Here is a 27,966-nt window from a genome sequence, read left to right as displayed (position 1 = left end):
ATGAATAAAGCACCACAGCCTATAACGGGACCCCCCTCCACCCCCCACCCTGCCCCCTCCCCTGGCCTGTCACAGGTAACGATCGCTGCTCCTTCACTATCTGTATTGCCTCTTACAGGGCGTGTTGCTCTATCCCGCTTTGTTTCTCACAGACAAAAAAAAAAAAAAAAAATGGCTGATGCAACGGCATTTTTGTGCACATAATGAAAAGCAGATCACACAACAATGCGCTTTCTGTGAAGAAGAGTGATCGCAGCAGGCGCAAGCCGACTTTCAACCATGTCTCAGAAAGTGCCACAACACAACCATAGTAATTGTCAGAGGTAGCGTTGCCAGCTGCCACTGTAGCGTGTAATATCTTCAAATTCTTGTGGTTGATACATCATGGCATACTTTAAAATAAGAGCTCAGAAAGTTTCCCTCCCTCCTGCTTAAGGTACCGTGCTTTGTCTGCTCTCCATTAACTTCAAAATGAGAAGATGCTGGTATTATGAAGAGCAATAAATAACCTGAACACAAATATTGGCCTCAGTATCTGTGCACTCGTTGACCACTTGTGTACTTCAGATTCAGACAACTCTATGTATCCCAAGACGGGCAATTCCTTTTCAGTTTATGTAGTCTATACACACAACTTAAAAACTCTCAGGCAAAGTAGTTATATGTCAGAGGAACAGATCAACATACTTGGGTTAATACAAGGAACAACAAGCAGCAATGAGTAAAATAAATAAGGCTAAAACAAGTAAAATAGATAATTACACATTATGTTACAGTTTCTATAGTAAATAAATATTATAAATACATAAATGACTGAATTATCATCCCACGCCCTCCCTGTTCCTCCTGCGTCCCTCTCTTCTGCTGTTGATATCACTTCCTGTCTCTTGCAGCCCTCATTCCCCCCTGGGCAGCCCACTTCTGTTGTGTTTGCCACCCCACCGCCTCCACAAATGAACCCAACACCACAGACCCGACAGGTAGGCCGGGCCACCGCTCACACACCCCGCAGCACACAGTAGTGGACCTCAGGAAAAAAAAAAAAAAAAAAGACAGTAGTTCTCAAGTTATTAAAAGTCAAAAGCCAAATCAAGTCACCACCTTCCATGCAAGTTACTAGTTAAATTCTGTGGTGCGTTGTAAATCTAAGTTTTGTTTGTCTTGTTTTTTTAAAAATTCCTGACCGTCGCTTTTCTCAGAAGAGTGACAGACAAACCAATCCGGATAAAAAAGCCGGGATAGAGAGTGTCAAGGTCTTTTCTTCATGCTGCAAATGTCCTTGTGTGCAAGTTTGGCATAATTACTGCTCACTGTCGCTATCTGAAATCCTCTCAGTGGAAAACGGAGCACACTCTCCCGAATCTGTGCGTGAATTTCTTAGACTGCCTGCGTGTCCGTTTGCCTGCTTCTCACCAGTTCTGCACCATTTTAACCGTCGGTGTCAGCCTGTCCACTGCACTCTGCCTCACACAAGTATAACAGCTTAGTGTGCTACGTGCTCACACCGGCTTTATAATACAGGATTCAAACTCCTTAATGCTGCTGAGTGACTGGAGGAAGTGCAACAGGCTCCAACTGCATTTGTTGTAATTTATTAAAGCTCGAACAATAAAATAATTGGTTCAAAACCTTTTTGTTCAGAGTTCCTTTTATAGTTATTTACTGTATTGATCAAACAAATGCCAGTTGGGGGCGAAACAAATCAAAACAAATCAAGATAAAGGCGCTACAGAGAGTGGGCAGACCCGACTGTATGACTGTCAGAAAGCAGCTTTCCCCCGGGTTTTCACACCGTGTGAGTGAGTTTTTATTTTGGCCTTTAACTGCTGTTACAAAGATGCAGAACTGGAAGGAAGCCGGTCAGTGCAGAGTGAAGCATGGACCTTGTGCTTTTGTCTTAACTTCTGCCCTGTCTGCCTCTCCTCCTCTAGTTTGCCCCAGGGCCCCGGCCTATACACCAACAGGTACTAACAGCACAACTGACTAACATGACAGGGGTAGGGGTGGTGGGGGGGGGTTTGATAGGTACCAAGGGTGTGCTTTGACAAAATCAAATACTACTATAATTTTCTTTAACCTAATAACCTTGATGTTGATAATGTGGATAAAGTTTTTCAGCTAACCACTGTTGCTTTTAGGAAATCTTTATATGTGAAATTATGGGAAACGTTAAAAGAATAACATGCGAGAGTCTTAGTGCAGCTCAATAGAAACATTTGAAAAGGAAAATTATTTATTTCTTTTAAATGTTCCACCAAAAAGTGTGATAATCTTAATGGCAGAGAGTGATAAACATTTAACAATATATCACACTATTTTCATGTAATATTTCACCTACTTTCTGAATGTTTTTACGTATTAAAATCATAGTTAAGTGAATTATAATAGAAAAGCAAGAAAACATCCAGGTGACTGACGCCCGTCTTCTAGTTGTAGAGTTTTAGCGTGTTGTTAGTGTGTTTAGTTATTCAGGAGTAACTAGACTTTAGTTTATTGGGATTCACTGTTCTGCCTATTCTCTGCATGCTGCTTGTTAATTCACTGCTTGGCTCAGAATGGATGTTTCCTGGGCTTTCTCTAACTGATTGTGGTGCTCTCTTTTTCTCAACCCTTCTCTTCCCACCCTCTTGTTGCCTCCATTTGATGTGTCTCTGTGTGTGATCTGTGTTTGCGCTGCTGAAGGGAAGCTTCAGGTCGCTACAGGTAACTGAAATTTCCTCTTTCTTCCAGTTTTTCCTCCCCCGCCCCCTCCTCCTTTTTTTTTTTTCCCCCCCTCGTCATCCTCCTGAGGAGTGCATATGTGTGTGACTAATATTTGGCAGTGTTGTGCTTTGTTGGCTTGGTGTCGTTTTGCTGGCTACGGCGGTTAGCTCCCAGGCCAGCAGCAGAATGTCAATGAGGAGGCTCTGAATGAACCAGCATTAGCTGCTTTATCTCCTCTGGCAGGCAGCGCCAATATGTTTCCAGTTGGAGTCTAGCCACAGATTCATGGACAAACTATGAGCCTTGGACAAGCTAGCTCCACTTTGTCCGAGAGATAAAATCATATGAGGGTATTGGGGCGGGGGGGGGTATTTTTTATGGCAGAGGTTTCAGGAAAGTAACTAATAATTCCCTCATTTGTCCGTCTCCTCTCACCTTATTTCCATCCCGTTCTTCTTCCCACATTTCCTTTCGTCTCCTTTGTCTTTCCCACAATCATCTACGTTTGTTCTGTGTCCTCTCAATCGCCTGTTTCCTGCTACTCTCTCTCACCCTCCACGCCTCTCTGTCGTCTCCTTCCTTCGTTTGCTCACCTGCCTGCTGTCCAGCCCTACTACACCAACAGGGCCAGCCTGCCCCCCGGCAGCGGGCCTCGTGGCGTCCCTCCCAGCAGTGCCCCTCGCCCCGTGACGCCCACCCATGTCTACCAGCCGGGCCCTGGCTCCCAAATGATGATGATCCCCGGGCAACAGTTGTCCTTCCCCAGCTCGCCACAGGGACCCGCCTACTTCATACCGGGACAGGTAGGCAGCTTGTGATACTGCTGGATTTTTCTTTACACACAAACCAGATGATATAAATGATTGAGCACCAATACACGCATCATTTTCTATTTGTATTTATGTTGGAACTACAAAAACCATTTCCAAATTGCTGAAGCGAGAGAAACAAATATTTTTTCTCATGCCTGTTCAAATAAATTCTGTATATATTGTATTCCACAAAATATGGCCCAAGCCCTTTACGATGAACAGAGGTTGTGCAGGTCTTTTTTTTACACTTTTTCAATACAGCTTTTTATCACTGTGACTAATGACTTTGTTTGCCTCTCCTCCCTATCCTTGTTCCTCTCTTCTTGTCTTATCTTCTATGTTCCCTTCTGTTTGTTTCCTTAGTACCGGTCAGCTACCTACGTGGCCACACCCCAGCAATACCCAGTCCCAGCAGGCACCCCAGGCTTCTACCCAGGCACCAGCCCCGCTGAATATGGTACTTATGGTAAGAGGCTCTACCTGGGGCCTCACCTGAGCCACTCACACACAGAGAGACACTTGACTTGAAGTTAATCAATTAGAGAGTCAAACAGTTATTAAACTGTAAATAACCATGTCCCCAATGTCAAATACTGAGCATAACACTCCTTAATGTAATGCAAGGAAAATGTATTTACAAAGGGCAGCCAGTGTGGCAAACACAGATACCCAAATGCAAAAAATCTACCAAGATAATCAACAGTGGTTACTGATAACTCACATATTACCTAAACCAAGGCAGGTGTTGATTTTCTGCAGGTTCCTCATTATGGTTTTGCCTCTCGCCTCTGTGGTCTTCTTGTTTTTCAGGTTGTTTCTTACATTCTCAGTTGATTTGGAAATTGGGTTTCATCCACCCACTTTCCTGTTTTGGCGAACACTTAAGCTTTTCCTTTTTGTTTTTGTACATCTTATCGTATCAGAAAAAAAACAGCTCTCCCCTTGATGTCGCTATTGATTAATGTTGTCTTTATCTCAAGTCAACCCCAAAAGCCTCGTCGGCGCTTCCAACACCATCTCGTGGCTTAGGACACTTCTGGTTAGTGTGAAATAAGACGTAATAGAATCTGCATCCAAACACTCAAACACAGAGCTGTTCTGCTTTAAAGAAGATGAGCTAGCAGAGTGTTTGGTTGTTTGTTTTTCTTTTTACATGGTTGGGTTTTAGTTCCTCAGAACCAAAGAGCGGGGACATCTTTCCTGGACTGTTAATTGTGCAGTGACATTCAGCAATTACACAGGGAGAAATGAGCAGAGACGGCTTTTCTCTCTCAGCCAACACAGAGACCCTATGACCACAATGAAATGCAGCTACAGGACACATTGTGCTCTTGGTGATGGGTGTGGCTGCGTTTCTGAAAAATTAATTTAAGCAGGTCAGCGTGAATAAGATCTGAATTCAGCATTTCGCATTAATGTTTCCGTGATACTCTAAACATTACACGGCTGTTATTAGTAATTAACACATTTGGCGATTTCAGCTTTGTGTGTGTTCATTCCCATCATATTCTCTTGTCTTAAAACTTGTATTACTGCACATCTCCTGAATACAATAGCAGCACAGACGTGTGTTTGCTGTTGATCCCATGGGCTGTCACACCCTCTAGAGGCGGCCGAGTGTCAGTGCGCCGCAAGAACTGATGATGCCCTGAAAACAAACTTGCTGACCCCCCACCAGCAGGCATCTGAACTATGTGTCGTCTTTGTTTAAACTGTAGCTCATCAGCAATAGAATGCACAGGCCTGAATACAGGACTGTAAAAACACAATTCTTCCTATTAGGCCCGTCCATGTCATGCTCTCCGCACTTCCACTATACTGCATGATGTGCGTGGTGCTTCAACAATACCTCTGCACACTCTGCATATGCGAAAAAGCATGTTTTCTAAAACTGCTGCTGAATATTTAACAATTCTATAATTATAGTTGATCGCCATATTCAAACCTCTGTCCTGTGTTTTCAGTGGGCAGTTGATTTCCACACAGGGGCATAACTGTCTTATATGCAACCTTCTTTGTGAGGAAACAATAATAATATGCTATCAAAAATCTGTGTAACAAGATGCTAAAATTGAGCCCAAGATCAGTTTATAAAGCTTTTCAGATGACCGATTCTCTTGTGTTAGTTGTTGCCAACAGTGATGATGTAGCAGTGTATTTTGATGTTAGATATCACCCTCTCTGCATTTAGAAGCGGCCCGAGAGTCTCTAATCAGATCTTTTAGCCTGAGCTGACCTCAAAAAGTTACTTTATTTAGCTTTAATGCAATTTCTTATAGTTGCAGAAGAACCTTGACCTGATTAGCTGTTTCATCCATTTCAGCTATCGCATGAAGTCAACATCTCTCATAGGTATCTTCACATTGGAATCTAATTAATGCTTTTCCCTCCGGCAATTAATTAACATTAGAAATGTCGAATGTGTAACTCCTGTTTTCTGAATATTATCTTGATCTTAAAAAGACGCTCAATGATGATTTAAAATGTGAGCACACTTGATTTAGAGGACGCAATGAATTTGATAAATTTCAGATAACGGACAAGAGGACCATGAACCCTTTCCTGTTGTTGTTCTCAAGGCAGTTGTCGCTCAGTTGTTGAGTTTGAAAAGCTTTGTTCTTGTTTGTCTAAACAACTGGAAATAAATACCTGCTCTAGACTTTACATAAAGGGTCTAACTGTCTAACCTAAACTTCTTTACCTCTTTACTCCTCGCTCTTATTAAATAGATGTAGTACTTACGCCAAAGTTTCCAGCTGCACAGAAGCTTTAGTGATGTCCCTCACTTGTAAGTCACTTTGGATAAAAGCATTTGTCAAATGAGTAAATGTAAAGTGGAACCGCTAAGTTGCAAATAGATCCTTAAAGTCAATTTATGATCTGAACACTGCTGTTCTGGGAGAAACCCTAAGCCCTGTATGTCTTTTTTTAATATATATTTTGACATAAATTGGAAAGAGCTACCACTGAAAGCCCATATCAGGTTTTGTTTCTGGTCTAAACTTGTCTGCTGAAACAAGAGTTGATCACCTCTGGAATATTTCCTGGCTTTTTCTTCTTATAACGGCACACCAGAGATCCAGACTGTCTCATATGTCTATTTAGATTTAGTGTCAACTGTCCCATATTTTACATTTTTCCTGTGTTTTATTTGAAGTGTTGATCCATAAGAAGATATATTTGCGGTTTTAAGAACCAAAAACCATCTCAGTGTAGTTTTACAACTCCTCTCTCAGGCTTCTCTCTGGAGTTTTAGCAACAATAGGTCGGTGAGCCAATCAGAAGAGAGGAGGCTCTGAGCCTCTCTGACTGTTTTCTGATTGAATAGAAATAGAGCAGATTTCAGGTAAAACAGGTAATCAGGTAATCCTGCAAGGTTTGATGGTGGGTCCGGGTGGGCGGGGCTTGGGGTGTGTTGTGACATCACAAAGTTCCAGAAGTCCTGACAGCTGGTTTTAAGGCTCAGTTTCTGAATACAGGCTGTGTGCATTTCTCTGTGGACTGAGGCTTTGATACTTTCACAGTATTAATATAGAACCTAGACCTGCTTTATAATAAAAGAAGACATGGACATCTACCTTTATACAATTTGGGACCTTTAATTTTCAGTGGCTTTCTGTTTGTTGTCCTCGTACGTTCTTCTCTTCACAGTAGCTGTTGGAGGTATGAGAAAGCTGTGTGGCTCTTAATGCTGTTTGTTTGTATGACTGTACAGGACATAATGTCCCATGTGTTTGCGTTGGAGGGCGTGTGTTACATTGGTCATTTCTGAGAGTCACGTGTCGTGACATCAGGAGTGGCATATGACCCTAAATAAGGGGTCATGTGACAATGAGACATGGCTCTCAAACTCTGATAGGCTTGACCACTGTTTGCTTTGTATGGAGGCACAGTGGTGCCGTCTCTTTGACCACCGAGTCCTTTAATAGCAGTCAGGTAAACACACAAACACATACGTAGTGCTGACGGAATATGGTGACTATTTTTAAGACTCCCTCCCACAAAGTTGAGTGATTTGCTCAACTCATCCCGCATACATACAGTCAGCCCACCCCCTTAGTAGTAGGCTTTACCAGCATGGATCAGATCACTTGTCTGGGCTGGAGAGACAGGGGAGTCTTCAGCCAAATCGGAGCCAGTCTGATTGACACAACTGAACACTTTAGTGTGCGTGCCAGTACACTCTGGAGGGGGAAAAGGGGAGGGAGGGAGGAAGGTAAAAAAAAAAAAAAAAAAAGAAAAGTGAAAGGCAGGGAGGAATCAGGAAGGTCAGAGGGAGGAGCAAAATGGAGACACGCTGGAAGAGGGAGGGCTGAGCATTAAAAGAAGTCATTCTGAGAGGGCACCTGTAGAGAGGACAGGAAGAAGTCAGAGAGGGGGGCTTGAAGAGAAACCCCCTCTCCCTTTTTCTCTCTGTACGCAGTTTTGCCTTCAGCAGGCATTTATCATGGGGAATCGTGGGTCTCAAGAGCAGAAGGACTCTGAGGGTAGGTGTCATCTAGACAGTGTGTCTCTTTGCAGCCCCCTTCTCCCATTACTCTCTCAATCTCCTGCACTTTGTGAATCATATTTCAAGCCTCTTATTTACAGTGTTGGGACGCCATCCAAGAAAAGTCTCATTCTGCCTTTTGGCTTTCTGATTTCCAGCATGCTCAACTTCTACCTCTCTCTGTCCTCCTCTCTCTTTGCCTGTCTTCCCTCCCTTTCTCTCTTGCGTGCTCTCTTCCCCCTAGCCGGTGTGGGTTTTTGACTATATTTAGGCTGTGCTGCTCCTGGTCAACAATGCAGACTCAGTAATGTGAGTTAGACTGAAATGCATGCAGAGGGGGAGAGAGGCAGAGCAGGAACTAGCTACTGCCAGACTGGGAGAAGAGAGAGGCCTCTTCAATCCAAGGATTTTATTACCCCCAGTCCTTTGAAACTGGGCTGCAACTGGTTCTGAACTATAACTGAGGCCAGTTACAAGGCCAGGTAATATCAGTGTCAATCTTGTTGGCATTATTGACTGGGTAGGCCAATAGAAGTTTTCTTTTTTTTTTCCTTGGTCTTGTTAGCAGCTGCTGTCGTGATTAATTTGTGAGCGTGATAAATATCTATATGCTTAAGACATAAGAGACACCAGTGCACAGCTGGGCCAGAGGGAGAGACTGCTGTGTCACGGTCCGAAGGCCTACCTGTGGTGCTTTCCAGGTGCCGTGTCTGCTGTGGTAAACTGCTGCATCCAGATACAAAACAAAGGGAGATTTTTAGACGCAAAAAGAAAACACAATTAGGAACAAAGACTTCATTTAGAGGCAATGATGTCTGTTTTGAGTGGACAAGTTGGTAGTTGCAGGTATGTTCAGATGTGTTTCTTCACCGCAGAAACAAGAAAAGGGCCTGGCAGAAATGAAGCAATTGAAGTTTGAGGTATTTTTAGAAATTGTTTAATTATAATCATCTGATACTTGATTTCAGTCACTTGTTACTAAGCCTGCATGTCAACATGGGCTGTAAAATTAAACAAGTGCAGAGCTTAAAAATGATTTGTCGATCATCAGAAATTCAATCAGCAACTATTTCGATAATATAATTAATTGTTTCATCAACAAAAATGCCAAGAACCCACCGTCTCCAGGGCCTGAAATATGAGGATTTTCTTTGTCATTTATGACACTAAACTGAATATCTTTAGGTTTTAGACTGATGGTTTCATAAAACTCACAGTATCATTTAGCTCTGAGGAGAAAATAGTCAGCAAATTAGTAGAAAGTGGACATGATCGTTTCACAAGAGGGCAAATTTGCTCAAGTGGAGCAAAAGATAAACAGCACTTTTGCTTGAACAGTCTGGATATATGATAACGATATACAGGTAAAGAACATGGTCTACACAAACCTTTTTGATCAGACATTTAATCACATTATTCAACAGTCTTCTTTATGAATTGATCACACTGTTCTTATTGGGTTTGATTCATCATTGTTTGTCCTTTTTAAGCCGCCAACCTCTTCTATTGATTTGTTTATTTATTCACTTGTTTGTTCTCTCATTAATCATAACTTCATTCCTTCAGATTTCCCTGTCCACTTTTGGAAAGTCGCTGTGACAGTTACCCTGAAATGCTGCTGTGATAGGAATTTTAAAAATTCACGTTTTCCGAGCTTTCTCCTCTCGGTCGACTCGACAGTGTTTACAGGAATTTTGTCTGGACTCTAAAGCCCAGTCTTAAAGAGTGTTTATTTTTGTAATCTAGGAATTGAAGTTTAATTGATGCGTGTTTATACGGTTTGTAAACTGTTCTTTACTAGAGCATTAGATAGATGCCTTAAATGTAAATGTAAGCCCAGTACAGCCTCAGCTGGCAGCGAAAAGACTTTAGTACTTAAAAAGGTGCAATTACCTCAGTGTAATGACATTATAACTTTGCAGTGGACATAAAACTGCAGCTGTTGTGCTGCAAATCCTCAAGAAATCAAACCGTCAACTTTTAGATGTAGCTTGTCTAACAAATCTCAAATTAGCCTAACGTGACTTCAGTGATGCGTAAACACAGCTTATTTGTTGTCGTATATGTTTGAGCCGAGTTATGGGTGAAGGATTAAGTTGGTATATGATGATTTACACTCTTCTTTCTCTCTTATCTGATCCACAGCAGGGGCCTACTACCCCGCCCAGCCTCAGTTCACCCCCTCGGTGCAGGCGGCACCCGTCATTATGAACCCTGCCCCTCAACAGCAGCAACCACCACCTCAGCCTCCCCAACACATGCACACCAAACGGGAACGCAAACAGGTACAGTCAGTGATCCACGACACCATGTCACACCCTGTAAACCAGAAAACCATTGCTTTGAGGACATATGTGGTTCAGGATTTCCATATTATCTACTTAAATTAACTATTGGTGAACCTAGAATAAGCTTGTTACATAAGATTAATAAAATTGTATATTCTTAACAGACTTAAAAGAGCAGTTCGCCTTAAATGGAAAATGTTATCAGCTCTATTGGGACAGCATCTGTTTATCGGAGTAGATCAGGCTTTTATGTTAATTCCATTTGAATACATCACATCTGTGTTTTCTACCCATGAGTTAATCCCAGCCACAAACAGCTACATATCTTTACAGACATCTGCATATACATCTTAGAGATATTACAGACTAAAAGCCAAATGTTATTTTCGGCTCTTAAATGATGGAAAAATGTTTCATCGCTGCCTGTTTTCTGTTTTCTACAACATGCTTGGTCATGTTACCGTGCGAGAGACTTAATACATCAGTGACACTCATCTTGAAGGGAAGCTAAAACTAATTAAAGTCAACGAGTAGCAAATATCATAGGTTCAGATTTATCCCAAATTGCATCGTCAAGCACCAAGCTGGTGTGTTATGTGACTGTATTTAGTGTCAGACATTTTTGACTTGCATTGTGGGTAATGTAGCACTATGTTTTGACAAGGAAGGTGATGTCTACTGTTTTTGGATGGAGCGTGACGGCAGGGGCCAGCCCTATAAACGCAAATGTCCGTGACTGACTGAGTGAGTGAGTGATGAAGTTACGAGTGTTGGAGTTTCCCCATTGGTTGTTGCTCTTTCAAAAACATTCTGGTGCAAACAAGCCGCGTTGGCAGCCGTAGCAACTTCTTTTACTAAATTAACCCACAAATTCAGCGACTTTTTGCATAAACCTTGGCGACTTTTCCGTAGAAGAGAGTTTTTCCCCGCAAGCACGAGGTCGGGCTTCCCCTCCACAGACACACCTCTCTTTGCCGGACTGCAGGGCAGCTGACGTGAATGAGCTTCTAGCTTTCTCTCTGAGTGATCATTTTACAAGTAAATATAGCTGAACAGGTCAGTGTTTGTCTTTTGATTTATGTGTTTGGTGATTTTGTCCGACGTTGTCATGGTTTTATAATCAGGATTTTGGAAACAGGAAAAACAAAACTAAATAAACAGCTTTATTGGAAATTCATCTGTATTAAAACACTATATGTGAGCGCAGAGAGGAGGAGCGAAGCAAACAGATAAAGGGCTGAAACCTGCTGACACTAGGCTGAATGCAAATACAACGCTGTCCAGCCATATACCAGGTTTTGACCTAGTCTTGTCTATCGTTAAATCCAGCACATTATAAGAGTGCAATGTTAAACCAGCGGAGTACTCTTTATGCAGTATGGAAGCAGAACTTATAAACGTTTGCTAGATACTGCTTGTATTCAAGTTACCAGTCAGTGTATATTATTAAGTCTCTGTTGGCAGAAAGGGAAAATTAATGTTTTTTTTATTCACCTTTTTTCAGCGTAAAAGTCTTGCAGTAATATTAAGAAGTAATACAGTTTTTCCTCAGTAACCCAGTGACTTGATGGGACTGAGATAATAAAACCTGGCCTGTTGTGTTGCAATCTCTCTGAAGAAGATTCTAGAGTCATTCTTCAGTCTGCACATAGAGTTCAGTTTACTGGTTGAAATAGATAGTGGTGAACTCGACCTTAACTTGGTGTTCTGTAAGACTAAGCTGCTGTGCGACATATTCCCCAGTTCTACAGTATGTCTAGTGTTTCCTTTGCTCTCTAAGATGGCCCTCGCCTGGTATGTGGTAGCTCTCTGTGAAGCGAAGCCCCAGTTTGTGCCTCTCATGTAATCATCGTTTTTTTTTTTTTTTTTTACATTTGAGACTTCTGGGCTGATGGTTTCATTCGAGTCACAAATATAAGCCGCTGGTTTTTCTCAAGAGAAGTTTCCTGATTCCTCAGTTAGAATGACAAATATTCTGCTTTCTGCAAAGCCGTTTTTCAACCTGTTTCACAAGATGAAACTGACTTTGTTGAGCCAAAGATTGCAGCCGTCTCCCTGTCGCCTTGTAGAGCACATTTTAGTTTTCTGATTTTCATATATAAAATAAAGGCATATAAGAGTCTTTGTAAAATCATGAGAGCCTCAAACCTTGCGCTGTGTGAACAGGTTTGCCTATGTCTGTATTTGCATAGATTTTCCTTGATTGCTCTCCTTATCATCTGTGCTAATGTGTCTTCAAACTGGTTTTGTCTAGTTTGCAGCTTTTACCATATTTTGTGTGGGTTTGTGGTTAATTTTTGGCCTGACTGACTCAGGTTTGTTTTACTTTATGGAGGCTGGAACTTAAATATTTGTTTGTCTTCATCTGATTAAATTTCCCGAAACGTTAAATAAATGACATTATCGGAAGTCTTTATTTCTATGTAGAACCCCTCATCTATTAAGTCTTGGTACAGTATGAATCCTTGAATCTATTCGCAGTATTACCTGGAAAAGGATCTTAGTGTTCAGTGCTGGGACTCTGTTCTCTTGCCTCAAGACTTGCATGATGCCTGGGTCCCTCCTGCCAGGGAACTTGGCTGGTTATCAGCGACTGTGGTCGCCTGGGGTGGACTTTGGCCCGTTCCCATGGGCCCCGACTGTGCTACAACACTGGCTCCAAGGTCCTGAGCACACTCGCTGTGTCTGTCGCACACATCCACACAAAATGTAAAACTCCCACAGTAAAGCCAAGATGACAGACAGAAGAACTGTACCGCAAATCTGCTTGCATAAGGGACATTTGTACTTTACTATGTAAAGGCATTTGTGTGTTTAAGTACACACCACGAGCTTTGCATACTTGGTTTTTGGGAGCGATTCACTTGGAGAGAGCAGGTAGATATTTAGTAGCAATTTACAGGACTGTGTGTGTAGAACTTCAAGGCTGCTTTGCTGTTCAAAGGTATGGAACCTCTATGTAGTTGCATATAAGTCAGATAGAGAAAGAAAGGACGTTTGTGTGTTTCAACTTTCTGTATTTTAAATTGAGTATTCAAGTATTTTCCAGCCAATGGCAGACGTATTTTTAGCTGCACCTTTTCTACCCAGTTTTCGCCCTTTTTGTACCTGGTGACATGCAGAAGCTGTAGCTTTGCAAATTGCCTTTTTTTTTTTCCTCCTACTTTTCTACTCTCTTGCTCTCTCTCTCACTGTGTGTCAAAGAGAAAACCCAGAGGGGAGGGGGGGGGGTGAAGGACATGTCAGCACATAGCTCAGCTCCACGTGGCCATCGGTCTCCTCCCCCTTCTGAGCCGGAAGGGCTAACCAACCAGCCTTCCTCTGCTGCTGTGGCACCCCCCTCCTCCTCCTCCTCCTCCTCCTCCTCCTCCTCCGCTGGTTTCCTTTGCTCTCAGAAGGGGTGAGCCTGAAAAAAAAAAATCTGAGGAGAAACCTGAGTGTTCAGGATGACAGAGCAGAGAAAGAGAATAAGGAAAAGGGGGAGTTTCTTGTGCTAGCTGCAGCTCATTTGATAACGGTAAATTTTTTTTTTTCCACTTGGAAACCCTCCCATTACCCCCTACCCTGCCCCTCCTTCACACTCCGGCCCCTTTAACTGTCTGTTAGTCTCTGTGGGCGGGGGTGCGCATTCCAATACCATAGCTTTACAAGGCCAGTCGCTTTATCCTTTTTTTTTTCCCCCCTCCCTGTTCTGTTCAGCGTATGAGAAAGGGAGGGAGTGAGTCAAGTTGCTAGCTAGCTTACTGACAGCCAGGCCCAGCTCCTGTCCCGTTCTGCTGGCGTGTAGCTCACCCTGGATGTGTGTGAGTTGAGCTGAGGTAAAACTACGCTGGCTGCATTCACCCGCCATCCTGCTTTGCAGGGGTTTAAAGTCCAGCCCCAAGCGCAACTGGGACAGCTACTCCAGCCCCAGGATGAGAGAGGCCTGCTAGGGTTGGTAATGCTCCGGGAGAGGAGTTGCTGACAGACTGATCCCAGGTAAAGGTCAGTAGCCACGAGCAAATATTGTTGTTCTTAAAGTCAAAAGTAGGCCGGAGAGCGTTGTGTTGTACAAGCTCACCGTTAACTTTGTGCACTTAAAATCCTGTGTCCAGTGACTGTGCGTCACTTTCTAGCTTTCTGGCTCATACCAGTTTCATGACAGCTCCGACTTCCAAAAGTAAGTATGTAGAGTGTGAGTGAGAGGAAAAAGAGTCCTGACCAGGAAACACGTGTTTGCAATGTATGGGCACTCCTTATGAGCGAGTGATCTGATTTTCACTCATTTTTTCTCTCTCTCTCTGCCTGACTGCTCTGTGTGTGTGTGTGCGTGTGAGTGTGTGTGTGTGTGTGTTTTCATGACAGCTCCGTGTGTGTGTGTGTGTGTACACAGGAAAAACTGCCTGATTGTGCTTTGCCTTCATGAGAGTCAGGCATTTTCACAACAGCTTGAACTAGCGGTGGAATTCGTTTGACCATTTGGCTCAAAAGTCGGTTTAACTCGATTCTCGCTCAGTCAGACGGCTTTGCTGGTGACTAAGAGGTTGAAGCATGCTCAGTTGTGCAGCAGAGGAATTTGCACGGCGGTTAGTGTTTGGATTTGGTGTACCTCAGTATTCAGAATGCGAGAAATGTAGCTTTCATTGAATGAGAGGCAGCGAGCGAGAGGGAGGACACAGAAAGGGCTGGGCGTTGCATCATGGGAAGGCGACTTATTTAACATGTTACTCCTCCTTTTTTTTTTTTCTTTTTTCACTCTTCCTCCACTTGAAGTAGAGAAACAGCCAGTTTTATTGCATTACCTAAGTGATTCTCCTACCTTTCTAGATGTATTACTTCTCCACGTTCCTTCCTGTCATTTCTCGTTTTACCTCCCTGACAGCTGATCTCCTCCCTCTCTCTCTCCACAGATCAGAATAAGAGACCCTAACCAAGGAGGTCGAGACATTACAGAGGAGATTATGTCAGGGGGCCGAAGTGGCTCTACCCCAACCCCACCACAGGTGAGCTACAAAACCGTGACACCCCAACCAAACACAGTTAACACAGCGTCTGTTGCAGCATTTAATTTAAGTTAAATTAGTTAAGTGACAACACAGAAATATCAGATCCGTGCAGCTGGAGACGGGATCAGTGGTTTACCAACACTTATTCATTCAAATTACGACACAGTGACGGTGTAGTTCACCAAGGTGTCTTCTATAGTTGTCAGCATCAAAACCGTCTCTTATACTTTCTTCAGTTTAAATGTCAGATTAGACCTTGATGGCACTTCTAAAACAAGAATTCATTCATGGGAAATACTACAGATTCCCAGCTCTCATACACATGTTACTACTACAAGACTCCCCCCCCCCCCCCCCTCTCGTCAAGTGGAAAAAGTTGTGTTGTCCTCACCACAAAGGTCATACCTCATGATTTGGTGTGTGTATGTCTCCCAACAGACAGCCATATCTGGATCAGAAAGTACAGCAGTGGCGCAGGCCAACGGTGAGAGCGTCACAGCTGCCGCTACACCAGCACTGGTCAGACCAGGTGAGTGCCACATGCACAGAACCTCAAACATATTCACACAAAGATATAAGTACGATCTCTTTTTCATATTGTTCATATTTTACTTCAGCTGCTAATTCTGCTTATGACACAGACACAATGTTTTATTTAGCCTTTTTGTTTTATTGGTATATCGTTCAGGGATCAGTTTTTTTTTTGTGCTGAACAATTACTGTAATATTTATACAGAATAAAACATGTTCTTACTTATTTCCATTTTCGAAACTGCTGTTATCTTTTATTTAGCCTTTTAAGGTTTGAAATCCTCAAAGCATGTAATCCTACTGCTTGGAAATGACACTTAAATGTTCCCAGCTAATCGCTTCCTCTTTAGATCGATTTACTGTTAAGAGCGAGTTTTTACTGACGAATGGACATTTAAGCTGAGAGAGACAGAGAGAGAGAGAGAGTGACGGGTTGACCCTGTTACTATGTTTGACCTCATGATTCATGGATGAGCTTATTCACAGTGACTGGTTAATAGAGGATTGAACCTAATTAAAATAAATGAGTCGACATTTTGTGAGCTTACTTGTTGTAACGGTTCGGCTGGATAATAGGGACCCGTGAGTTGAACCGTGACGGTATCAAGTATATTGTGGCTTCCATTGTGGCGAGTGTGCGGACGGACGTTTGGTTGATCGTGCTCTTCTGATCTGTAGGATGTGGCGATCTAGAGAACATATATATCTTTTTGTGTAGCATTTTGATTTTTAAAGGAGCTAGTCATGCCAGAAAAGAAAAGATAGTGTTGAGGAGCTGTTCTGAAAGAAGGCGGGGTGGAAAGTCGTCGTGATCGTTGTTTAAATGTGGAGATAAATAGTTGTTTAAAGAATGTAAAAACAGAGAGAGCTAGAGAGACGAGTTCAAACGCTTGCTTACCTTTTCACCTCCACAGTTTTCCGAGTTAGAGAAATCATCAAATGCAGCCACTCAATCTGACACTGGAAGGATATAAGGGGGGGGGGGTCTGAAGCCTTTAAAGCCTTTCTCCTGAGTCAGCCTGTTTGAAACTACAATACTCTTTTTTGTGAATGCGATCCATGTCCATGGTTCATGTAAAGGTAGAATATTAAAACCTGAATGGACTCATGAAGTGGATTGAGCAGTTAGTATATGCAACATTTTGTCGGCAGTCTTAATAACGTGTCTTGTCTGACTTTTGAACCTTCAGATGACAGAGGTAAACCCACGCCTCCTCCTCTGTCAAAGACCCCTGAACTTTCTAAGGGTGACCCCACCCCTGCAGAGGCTACATCCTCTGACACGAACACTAAGCCCCCTGCGCCCCCTCTACTATCAGAAGCAGAGCACGCCCCTCTCAACACTACTTCCACCCTTGCACCCAGCGCCCCTGTTGCAGATGTGATGGACGCTCCCCCGCCTCCAAGGGAACGCACTCCATCCCCTCAATCAGCGCCTGAGGTGCCGGCCTACCCTGCACCCCTCCCCGACCCCGCCCCCACCTCGACTGCACAAGACAAAACAGACAAGAAGGCTGCAGAAGAGCAGGAGGAGGAGGTGGAGAAAGAGGTGGAGACTAAAGCAGAAGAGGCAGCTGCCTCTCTGGACACACCTCTTGCCCCTCCCTCCACCACTAACGGTGTAGCAGCGGTCGAGCCTGAGCAGCTGTCGGTCATGTCGCCACCCAGTCACCTGGAGGCTCCTCCGGAGTCTCCCATTGCTCAGCCCGAGGAGCTCCGCCTTCCCAACGGCTTGCCGCTGCCTGCCCCTCAAGACCCCGAGGCCCCCGCTGTCAGCACATCCGAGCACGACGACAGCCCCATCGCTGAGCCCGATGTCAGCCAGCAGCCCGTCACACAGACCTCCACAGATATCAGTCAGGCGGCACCTGCACCGGTTGTCCAAGCCACACCTGCACCTGTTGACCAGGCCGCACCTGCACCCACACCCGCTGTCCAGGAGGTTCCTGCTGAGTCGGTCGTCCAGGCAGCAGCGGCGGCCCAGGCTGAGTTAGAAGACGCGGCTACTCCGGTCACCCTGGATGTCAAGGAAGATACCCCAGTGCCCCAGTCCACTGCCAAGGAGGAGACGCCATCTCCTGCAGAGACGGTTTCCATAGCCGACAGCGCCCCAGAAACAGTGCCCACTCCTCCCCCTCCTGCAGCAGAGGAGAGGGAGGACGTCCCTCCTCCCCAGACGGTTACCCCTGTAGAAACTACTATGCAAGGTCAGTCACTAACCTCTATTTGTGTATTTGATTTCTGTTTTCCTGAATCACATATGATAGTCCTGAATCTTCCAGAGATGCTTTTCGCTGATCTGAGTGTGACGGCGTTTGTCCTCCTTCCTGTAGCTGCTGTGTCTGTGCCAAAGAAAAAGAGGAAGATGAAGGATCTGAACAAAAAGGAGGCAGTGGGAGACCTCTTGGATGCCTTTAAAGAGGTGTGTGTGTGCAGTAATGCATTTATTCATTCATTTCCTTGTGCTGCCAGTTTTAATGAGTCCACAGCTCTTCCATAACCTGAATTAATCCTTCACTCAGAGTATAATCCAAATCAACCTCCAAATGTAGCCTCCCAGGGTTAATCTATTTGATTGTCCTAATCCCGCTTCCGTCTCGGACCCAGGAGCAGGTAGTGACCCCACCGGAGCCCGAGCCCGCCCCTGCCCCAGCGCCAGAGCCCCAGCCCCCTGCTGCCTCCTCTCCTGCCCCGGAGGAGGCGGACCTGACCTGGGAGGACAAGGAGGACAAGCTGGATGCTGAGAACATTCAGCCAGATGCTCCCAAGTCGACGGCCACTGACAAGAAGTACCAGTACAAAGAAGGTGGGTCTTTGAACCTTGATGCCTTTCAGTGGCTTACGCTGACAATTCAGTTTGAACAATGATCTTATCTCGGTTACGTTCGTGACTTATCTGTGTGTCAGTTGACTTAGTTTGTTTGCCCCACTGACAACACGGGAGGGGCATTTTACATTATTGCGCTTCTGCTGATATGAGGCTTCAGTGGAAAACGATAGTTATGTGATGGAAACTTAAAATTGCTCAGGTGAATGGTGAGTCATGACACTTTTCATGACACCAGCTTTTTCTTTTATATAACTGCCAAAAACACAAAATGGTACATCTGCATTTACAGTCAAAGTGTAAGTTATGAAATACTTTAATGTATCCACACTGTCTTGTTCTTTCTTTTATAAATTCATTCATTTGCTACTCTATCTGCCACCTTGTGGACACTTTGGGGGATGACGTTATCTACAGTTGACACTGACCTCAGATCATTTACTGTCCTCCACTCTGCTGCTTGGCTTTATATGGTCCTTGTTTCATTCTGAGTTTCTACTGAGGGAGGGGGGAAAAAAAAAAACACCGTGAAAGTTCGAGTTCCCAAAAATGTCTTCCATGAAAGAACATCCTGGTTATTTTCTGTTTGATGTTCTTGTTTCAGAACAATGGAAACCAATTAACCCAGAAGAGAAGAAGAAGTACGACAGGGAGTTCCTTCTGGGCTTCCAGTTCATCTCAGCCAGCATGAACAAGCCTGAGGGTCTGCCAGCCATCAGTGATGTCGTCCTAGACAAGGTGCAACCACTCACACTTTCCTTCACAAGTTTTGTCTCGTGCAAATAATTTAGTTTCATTTCATTTTCCTTGCTTGGTTTTTGAACATGATAGAAACATTGAGATGTGATTGACATAGAAAAACGTAACGGCAACATCACATCTTAGCAAATATTTGAAGTTGGTTCCACCTTGTTTCACATAAATTGATCCGTTTGTTTTCTCTGTCCAGGCGAATAAGACTCCTCTGCGACAGCTTGACCCCAGCCGTCTACCAGGAATGAACTGTGGTCCCGACTTCACGCCCTCCTTCGCCAACCTTGGCCGGCCTGGCATGGGAGGAGGAAGCAGAGGACCAGTAAGTCAACATTTTGTTAATGTGATCCAGGAGATCTGCACTTGAATATCACAGACTAGAAACTAAATGACATCTCCGTCTCTTCCTCCAGCCTCCAGGTATGGGAATGGGAGTCGGCGGTCCACGGCGTTCGCAGCAGATCCAGAGGAAAGAGCCGAGGAAAATCATCACCAGCATGTCACTCAATGACGACGTGCAGCTGAACAAGGCGGAAAAGGCTTGGAAGCCATCGGTGAAGAAATCCGTTCGCAGCCGTGGAGCTGAGGAGCCGCCGCCGCAGGAGATCGACGACTCTGAGCAGGGCAAGACCCAGGACCTGTTCAAACGGGTCCGCAGCATCCTCAACAAACTGACCCCTCAAAAGTTCCAACAGCTAATGAAACAGGTGACGGAACTGACCATTGACACTGAGGAGAGGTTGAAAGGAGTCATAGATCTCACCTTCGAAAAGGCCATCTCCGAGCCAGACTTTTCGGTGGCCTATGCCAACATGTGCCGCTGCCTTATGGGGGTAAGTAGTGCCCACTCGCCATATCCAAATATGTGTCGAATAAGCTTCAGTGTTTACTGTAGGACTTTGGTGGTTTACGTGTTTACTGCAGTTGTGCACAGAGAGCAAAGCTGTCTCGCTTTGATACGGCGTGTTAAATGATAAATTGGTAAATTTTGTTTCTCACATAAAAGGCATAAATCCTGCATGATGATGTTTTAAACCTCAGAGAACACATTTCTTTTGAGACTAAACTAAACGCACACAAGCCAAGCATTGTTTGGTTTTGTCAACATGGGGCTAGAATATAGAGTATTAGTCATTCTCTTTCAGTAAATCCCATGTGTGACAATAAAAACCAAAACCAATAGACAACATCATCACCTCCAAATAAAGACTGGATTGATCAGTCTGCTTCCTGTCATATCGCTGTGAGGCTGATGGGTAATCAGCACTGGAGCGCTGCATCTTATCACCCCCGGGACCCGTTACCACAGGCTAATAAAAGCTATGTAATTGATAAGGAAACTGATTGATTGCCCCGCTGCGTATAGACCTATTACGGATATGCTGCCAGGAAACGACAGCGACAAGTTGCTGAAAAGGAAAAGCGGTCATTAGATGGCAACTGAAAATCTTCAAAATGAAGCCTGTGAATGTTTTTAACGCAGCTAGATGTTGACCAGAAACATTTGAAATGGGGGGAAATGGCTCGAGGAAGGAACATAAAGTGGAAGTGTTTCTGTGATTCACAAATATTTAGGAAGAAATAACTCCTGGGCAATGACTTGACGGGACGAAATGTAGGAAAAACATGATTCCCGTGGCTGGTGTTGTTTTTTTTTTTTTTTGCCTCCACACTGTGGGCAGCAAACAGAACTGTTCTCTCGCAGCGGTGTTTATCATGGCAGTCCCAGTTTACACATACCTCTGCCGGGCTCCAGTGACGACCTGAAATAAGTGCCACGTGTCTGGGCCACTGATCCAAGTGATGGGATTGAGGAACTGCACTACATTAACCCCCGTCTTTTCCTTTTATTTAATGCTAATCTCCATTTTCTTTTCCTTTGCAGCTTAAAGTCCAAACCACAGATAAGCCGGGAGTCACTGTGAATTTCCGCAAGCTGCTGCTCAATCGATGCCAGAAGGAGTTTGAAAAGGACAAAGATGACGACGAAAACTTCGAGAAGAAGCAGAAGGAGCTGGATGCTGCACCAGGGGTATAGTAATGCCTTATGAAACGTGGGTTGGGTTTCTCAGTTAGGCACAAAGGAAGTCGTGTCGATAGTTAAACTTGGGTTTGTGATGGGGGAGTATTCAAAAGCAACTACAAATCTTGCTACAACATCAGATTTATATTCCAAACTGTGAAGTTTTGTGTTAAATATCTGAAAAGTTTCAGAGGTGTAAAGCTAACCCTCCCTCCTCTGCAATTCCTACATCTTTCCGTGTAGGAGGAGGAGAAGCAGCGGCTCGTTGAGGAACTAGAAGATGCTAAAGACAAGGCCAGGAGGCGCTCGCTGGGTAACATCAAGTTCATCGGTGAGCTGTTCAAGCTTAAGATGCTCACAGAGGTCATCATGCATGACTGCATTGTAAAGCTGCTCAAAAACCACGACGAGGAGTCCCTGGAGTGCCTGTGTAGACTGTTGTCCACCATCGGCAAGGACCTAGACTTTGAGAAGGCCAAGGTACGATACCCGCGCGGTTATAGAGTGCGATAAAGAGGAAAATACGCATATACGTAACACAGAAACTCAACACTTATAAAACTGTTGTGGTTGTCCTCAGCCTCGTATGGACCAGTACTTCAATCAGATGGAGAAAATAATAAAGGAGAGGAAGACCACCTCTAGGATCCGCTTCATGCTGCAGGATGTGCTGGACCTGCGACGGGTGAGTTCGCAGACGCAGCACAAACACAAACACACGATAGCGATCGGTACCGAAACCTTGTATTAAACTACATTTTATTAAAGACCGGAGTATCAATAAGCTCCGGCATCATCGGCTCTGCTCTCGGTACTTGAGAAATTTAAGAAAATAGATTTCCTGTTTGTTCTTGCGACATAAAAGTTCTGTCACGCTGTTAATCGAGTACATATGAGAAAATAAGCAATGTTTATTCTGTTCTTAATTCGATTTTTGTTTTTTTTTCTCTCTTACAAAATAACAAAAAGAAAAGATTAGAGTACCGTTAAAGCACCTGATCCATAAAAGTAGTAGTACCTTTAAAATGGACACCCATCTCTATAGACAACTAAAGGAAAGTGGGCAGATCCAAGCAGACCACGAGTCACACATTCAATATTAAAATGATCATTCACCAAAATGAATAACTAATTAACTCCATATGAACCAGTAGCAGCAAAATGTGACAGTGAACGCACCAGTTGAACACATTAAAACTGAGCGTTGGACCATATTATTTGGAAATATGACTAAATGTCACAGTGTGGAGGTTTGATCATTTCTCTTTTTTTTTTTTTTATTGCATTGGCAGTTGAGTACAGTATCTGTCATATCTTGTTGGGCTTGTTCATGTTTTTTTTTGTTTTTTTTGTCCAAGAATAAATGTTTGTTATAGTTCTTGTTTTTGTGAGTGCGACGGCTGAATTTGAAGACCCATCTTCTCCTTTCATTTATTACCTTTTCCTCTTGTTTTGGTCGTATCTTTGTGGGTGTGATGTAGTCTGAGACGGTGCATGTTGCTGCTCACAGCCCCCAGAGACGTCCACACTGGTCCTTTAGCCCTGGCCTGTGTGAGTCTCGTAAATGGGCTAAGAAAAGAATCGTCTTCCTCAGCTCTTTAATGCAGGGCAGCCCCCGAACACAAAGCTGCTCTGTGCCATAGGCTGAGACAACTTGTAGTTGCATGTTAATCAGCCGACATTTGGCTGCATTAACACCAGTTCATTTAATAGAACATGTAGTGCTGTCATTTGTTTGTGTCTCGTGGTCATTTCCAGTACATTTTTGTTTTACTTCCTCCGTCTTATTTCAGTTCTTTCTTGTAAAGCCAGTTGAGTCGAGTTGTGTCGAAGCTTTATTTCTCTGTAGGAATGCTGCAGTCCTGTCGTTAGGCTCCCGGTCCCACCCACACAGTGTTACAAAACCTCAAAACCTGCTGTCTTCAGGGTTTTTTTACAAGCCAAAATCAGCTGCTCCCAGTCAGCACATTGGCCCAATTTAACTGTGAAACACACTGTATCCTTTGTTATTTCCTTTTTAGGCACAAGCTGAAGAGAAACGTTAAGGATGTCAGTCTCTTGATCCCTTTGAATTGTTGTCTCTCTCGTGAACACCACAGTCATGATAGTTGGACAGTGTTGTCATTTTTAAAGAGACAAATGATCCAAGATGCTTTTGTCTCAGTCAGAATAAGAAATACTTACACTTACAGTTCTTTATTAATTATATGGACAAAAAAAATAACAGTAATATTTTAAGTTTTTAAACTTTTTATTTTATTTACATGTTTATTCCAACCCTCCATCTCTCTCCCCTCCCTCATCCCAGAACAACTGGGTGCCCCGGCGAGGCGACCAGGGTCCCAAGACCATCGACCAGATCCACAAAGATGCCGAGCTGGAGGAACACAGGGAGCAGATGAAGGTGCAGCAAGCGCTCATCTCCAAGAAGGAGTTGGGCGGAGGCCCAGGTGGCAGGATGGGCGGAGGAGGTCCCGGGGGACGTGGCGGCCCTCACACCCCAGGCCGCGGTGCTCCTCCCCAGGACGAGGGCTGGAACACCGTGCCCATCTCCAAGAACCGACCTATTGACACCTCTCGCCTTAGTAAAATCACTAAGGTAGGAGGAGAGGGACATTTTCACATGATGAATCACCTGAAATGGGAAATCTGTTAAAACATCTGTTAGATGCCATTGTTGTTATTTCCTGCAGGTAGCTTGTTTTTAACCACCAGTCTCCTCTTTCTAGACTCCTGTTCTTGACTTCAACAATCAGTTGCTTGCCCCTGGAGGTAAAGGCACATGGGGCAGCTGGGGAAAGGGCAGCAGCGGTGGCACCAGTGCCAAACCTGCAGATTCTGGTAGGTTTCCCCCAGACTGACGCGGTTACACATCATCTAGTCGGACACTTCAGAGCTGAAACTCAACATGTGCTCTGTGTGTGTTTTCATCCCGAAGGCTCGGAGTCAGGCAGCCGTCCAACCACCAGCACTCTGAACAGGTTCTCAGCCCTGCAGCAGCCTTCGTCCTCCTCGCTGGACTCAGACAGACGAGTTCCTCAGAGGTGAGCAACAGCGACACGCAACAGGAAGCCTTTCCACTTGACGGAGCAGAGATGCCATTAAAAATGTTCCCTGTGGTGTTTGTATTATAATGAGACTTTCCTCTCCCTCCGTCCTTCTGCAGAAACAGCTCCAGTCGAGAGCGCGGCGACCGCTTCGACCGCGGCGGCGACCGCTTCGACCGGCGGGACGACCGCAGGGACGACCGCGATCGCAACCGGCTGCAGGTCACCAAGCGCAGCTTCAGCCGGGAGAACGAGGAGCGGAGCCGCGAGAGAGAGCAGCGCGGGTCGGCTGATCCCGTCCGCCGCGTGGCGAGCATGACGGACGACAGAGACCGAGGCAGCAGAGAGAGAGCCAGGAGCAAAGAGAATGGTCGGTGGCGTGACGCGGCGGCACGATTTAAATGGGATTTTTAAAACTTGAAATTGAAAATCTTTCTGGGCAAGAACATTTCATACATTGTTATTATACTTATAAGAAATAATGTGTGTGTGTGTGTGTGTGTGAGCAGTGAAGCGGGAGACAACTGCCACCCCTCCACCTCCCCAGACCCCCACCAAGCCTGCCTTGACTGAGGAAGAGCTGGAGAAGAAGTCCACGGCCATCATCGAGGAGTACCTGCATATCAACGACATGAAGGTACGCGCTCGACACGCAGCTGTGACACTCTCTTACCTCGGCGCATTTCCTGTGGCTGCTTCACAATAAAAGTCAGCCTGTGGTTTGTCGGTTGAAGCGGCAGCAACAAACGGAGAAGCATCTATCAATAAAATACCATTACAACCATCTCATCGCTCACCGCTGTCTGCGTGTCCCTCTCTGTCCCAACAGGAGGCGCTGCAGTGCGTGCAGGAGATGAACAGCACTCAGCTGCTCTTCGTGTTCGTGCGAAACGGTCTGGAGTCGACGCTGGAGCGCAGCACCATCGCCAGGGAGCACATGGGCGTGCTGCTGCACCAGCTCCTGAAGACCGGCACCCTCCCCACACAGCAGTACTACAAAGGGTCAGTACGGAGCTCATAAGGACGAAGCCGAGGGCAGATTAATATTGGACCAAATTCTTCTGTGAGATACATAATTTCAGAGCTTGAAGTGTGAGCTGATAAAGTGTTTACAACAGGATTTAAAATGAAGAGAAGCCCACGGGGGAAAATGCTGGATTTAGCTTGTGAATTTCTCTTGAGACGTAACAAATGTAAAGCAGCTGCAGAAACTGAGAAATTTCCATACGTTTGTGTCGGTGTGGTGCCATTCTGTTTTTTCCTCCATCTGTTTTGTAACTTTTAACTTTATTTTTATTTATTTATTTATTTATATTCTTGAATCCTTGAATAAACTTTGCACCGTGTGTCTTCAGGCTTCAGGAAATCCTGGAGGTGGCTGAAGACATGGCAATAGACATCCCCCACATGTGGCTGTACCTGGCAGAGCTGATCACTCCCATGCTCCATGAGGGAGGAATCCCCATGGGAGAGCTTTTCAGGTCAGTGCCTGAAACCCCCTTCAGCCCCGGGTGTGTCAGGGAGAGAAATCCGTCAGAGGAGGCGGGAGTGAGTTTTGGGCTGTTTTCAATTTATTTGTTCATTTGTTTGGTCTCCAGGGAGATTTCAAAGCCTCTGATCCCTCTGGGGATAGCCGGAGTCCTGCTGGTCCACATCCTCACTTTACTCTGCAAAGGAATGGTGAGAAGTGTCACAACTTTATCTATATTATATCAAGACTTTCTTCTGACTGCTAAAGGCTTTAAACTCCCAGTAGCTAACGCTTAAAGCTGATCACTGTTTCTGAATTCAACCATTCTCGTTCGTAAGCACCAAAAGGAATCAGTTCATGTGGCAGTGATGAATGCTAGTCTTAATGTAATGAGTGAGTGTCCATCAGTCTATAACTGTGTGTGTGTGTGTGTGTGTGTGTCTCGCTCCATCAGAGCCATAAGAAGGCGGGCACAATGTGGAGAGAGGCAGGCCTCCAGTGGAAAGACTTCCTGCCTGAGGATGAAGACGTCAACAAGTTTGTGACAGAAAAGGTGAGAGGTCACCCGCTGGGTTTATCATCAACTGAAAGATGGGGCTCAAAAATTCAGAGTTAAGCAACAATAGATTGTAGTCTGACCTTTGAGTTGTGTTTTCTCGGTCACGTAAAAGTGGAATCTTGAGTTTTTATTCCGTGTGCTGAATGAGAGCTTGAGTGAGTCGAGGTGACGAGAGCCATATGTTGAACAGGTAATCACGATGCCTCTCTCTCTCTCTCTCTCTCTCTCTCTCTCTCTCTCTCTCTCTCTCTCTCTCTCTCTCTCTCTCTCTCTCTCTCTCTCTCTCTCTCTCTCTCTCTCTCTCTCTGTAGAATGTGGAGTTCACGCTCGGCGACGAGTCGGAGAAGAGCAAGAAGAAGGAGCTGAGCTCTGCAGAGCTGAGCAAACAGCTGGACAGACTGATCCAGGACAAGGCCGACAACCAGAGGATCTTTGACTGGATCGAGGTTCATATTCCTGCCTCTGTCTCATCCACTTCCTCAGCCTGTTGAAGCTTCATGCTCCACTATTATTTTGTTGTTATTATTATTATTATATTTCTTATTTAGATCACGTTTTTTTGCCGCCGATACCGATCATTTTTTTGTGTTTTGACGTCATACGTTACTCAAGTAATCCCTATTTTTGTTGAATATTTCTTCGTTTTCTCGATCAGATCACCTCCAGCTGTGTTAACAGATGTTTCTCTTGTGCGTAGGCGAACCTGGACGAGCAGCAGACGTCCTCCAACATGTTTGTCAGAGCTCTGATGACCTGCATCTGCCAGTCAGCAGTCATCTGTGAGTCCACCTGCTCTCTTCACATTCATCAGACAGTAGTTAGTCGTAGATATTGTCCAGTTTTAACATGTCGAGTCGGTCCCAACTCGCTGACTGTTCCCTCAAAGTCCTGCTAAGTGAAGTTTTCCTAACGTTTACCTGTGCAGGTGAGAACCCCTACAAGGTGGACGGGGAGCAGATCAAGCAGAGAGCCAAGCTGCTGCAGAAATACCTGAAGGATGAGCAGAAGGAGCTGCAGGCCCTCTACGCCCTGCAGGCCCTCATGGTGCAGATGGAGCAACCTGCCAGTGAGTGGCTCATTCAAGCTCATGTTATTTGTTATCACTTCCAGACGCCCCCCTAAATATCAGAAATAACAAATTCTGATAAAAACAAGACAAATGCTCAGATGTGAATTCTGAAAAATGGTTGTTGTGAAGCTTTTTGGTGTGAAACTTGTTTTGAATTTTCGTTTAAATTGTTATGAAATCTGTTTCCTGTCTCTCTCCTCCCTCCGTCAGATCTGCTGCGGATGTTCTTTGACACTCTTTACGACGAGGACGTGATCAAAGAGGAGGCCTTCTACAAGTGGGAGTCTAGCAAAGACCCCGCCGAGCAGCAGGGCAAGGGCGTGGCCCTCAAGTCCGTCACTGCCTTCTTTACCTGGCTCCGCGAGGCCGAGGACGAGTCCGACAACAGCTAGGCCCCACCACCACCACC

General features: G+C 44.7%; 1 protein-coding gene across 1 annotated transcript; it reads left to right on the top strand.

Annotated features, from left to right (window-relative positions):
- Window positions 1–27,966, top strand: LOC111232789 (eukaryotic translation initiation factor 4 gamma 1-like). Its single transcript, XM_022760439.1, has 29 exons — window positions 1–75; window positions 894–980; window positions 3,312–3,506; window positions 3,879–3,981; window positions 10,150–10,289; window positions 15,182–15,274; window positions 15,716–15,806; window positions 16,999–18,015; window positions 18,142–18,230; window positions 18,416–18,614; window positions 19,240–19,373; window positions 19,585–19,710; window positions 19,802–20,221; window positions 21,274–21,420; window positions 21,655–21,891; window positions 21,992–22,096; window positions 23,720–24,010; window positions 24,141–24,252; window positions 24,350–24,455; window positions 24,578–24,828; window positions 24,968–25,095; window positions 25,288–25,460; window positions 25,814–25,939; window positions 26,057–26,138; window positions 26,384–26,482; window positions 26,800–26,934; window positions 27,186–27,267; window positions 27,414–27,554; window positions 27,768–27,966. Exons 1-29 carry the CDS (start codon window positions 1–3, stop codon window positions 27,947–27,949), a joined length of 5,166 nt encoding a protein of 1,721 aa, XP_022616160.1. The 3' UTR covers window positions 27,950–27,966.

Source organism: Seriola dumerili, unplaced genomic scaffold, assembly GCF_002260705.1.
Source record: "Seriola dumerili isolate Sdu_G_001 unplaced genomic scaffold, Sdu_1.0 BDQW01000337.1, whole genome shotgun sequence".
In the NCBI taxonomy this organism is placed as follows: Eukaryota; Metazoa; Chordata; class Actinopteri; order Carangiformes; family Carangidae; genus Seriola; species Seriola dumerili.
This window is presented reverse-complemented; position numbering and strand designations above follow the sequence as displayed.

Coding starts and splice junctions, on each gene's coding strand:
- LOC111232789 (XM_022760439.1), top strand. CDS start 1: ATGAATAAAGCACCACAGCCTATAACGGGACCCCCCTCCACCCCCCAC. Junction 19,374..19,584: donor GTGATGTCGTCCTAGACAAG/GTGCAACCACTC, acceptor TTCTCTGTCCAG/GCGAATAAGACTCCTCTGCG. Junction 19,711..19,801: donor GAGGAGGAAGCAGAGGACCA/GTAAGTCAACAT, acceptor CTCTTCCTCCAG/CCTCCAGGTATGGGAATGGG.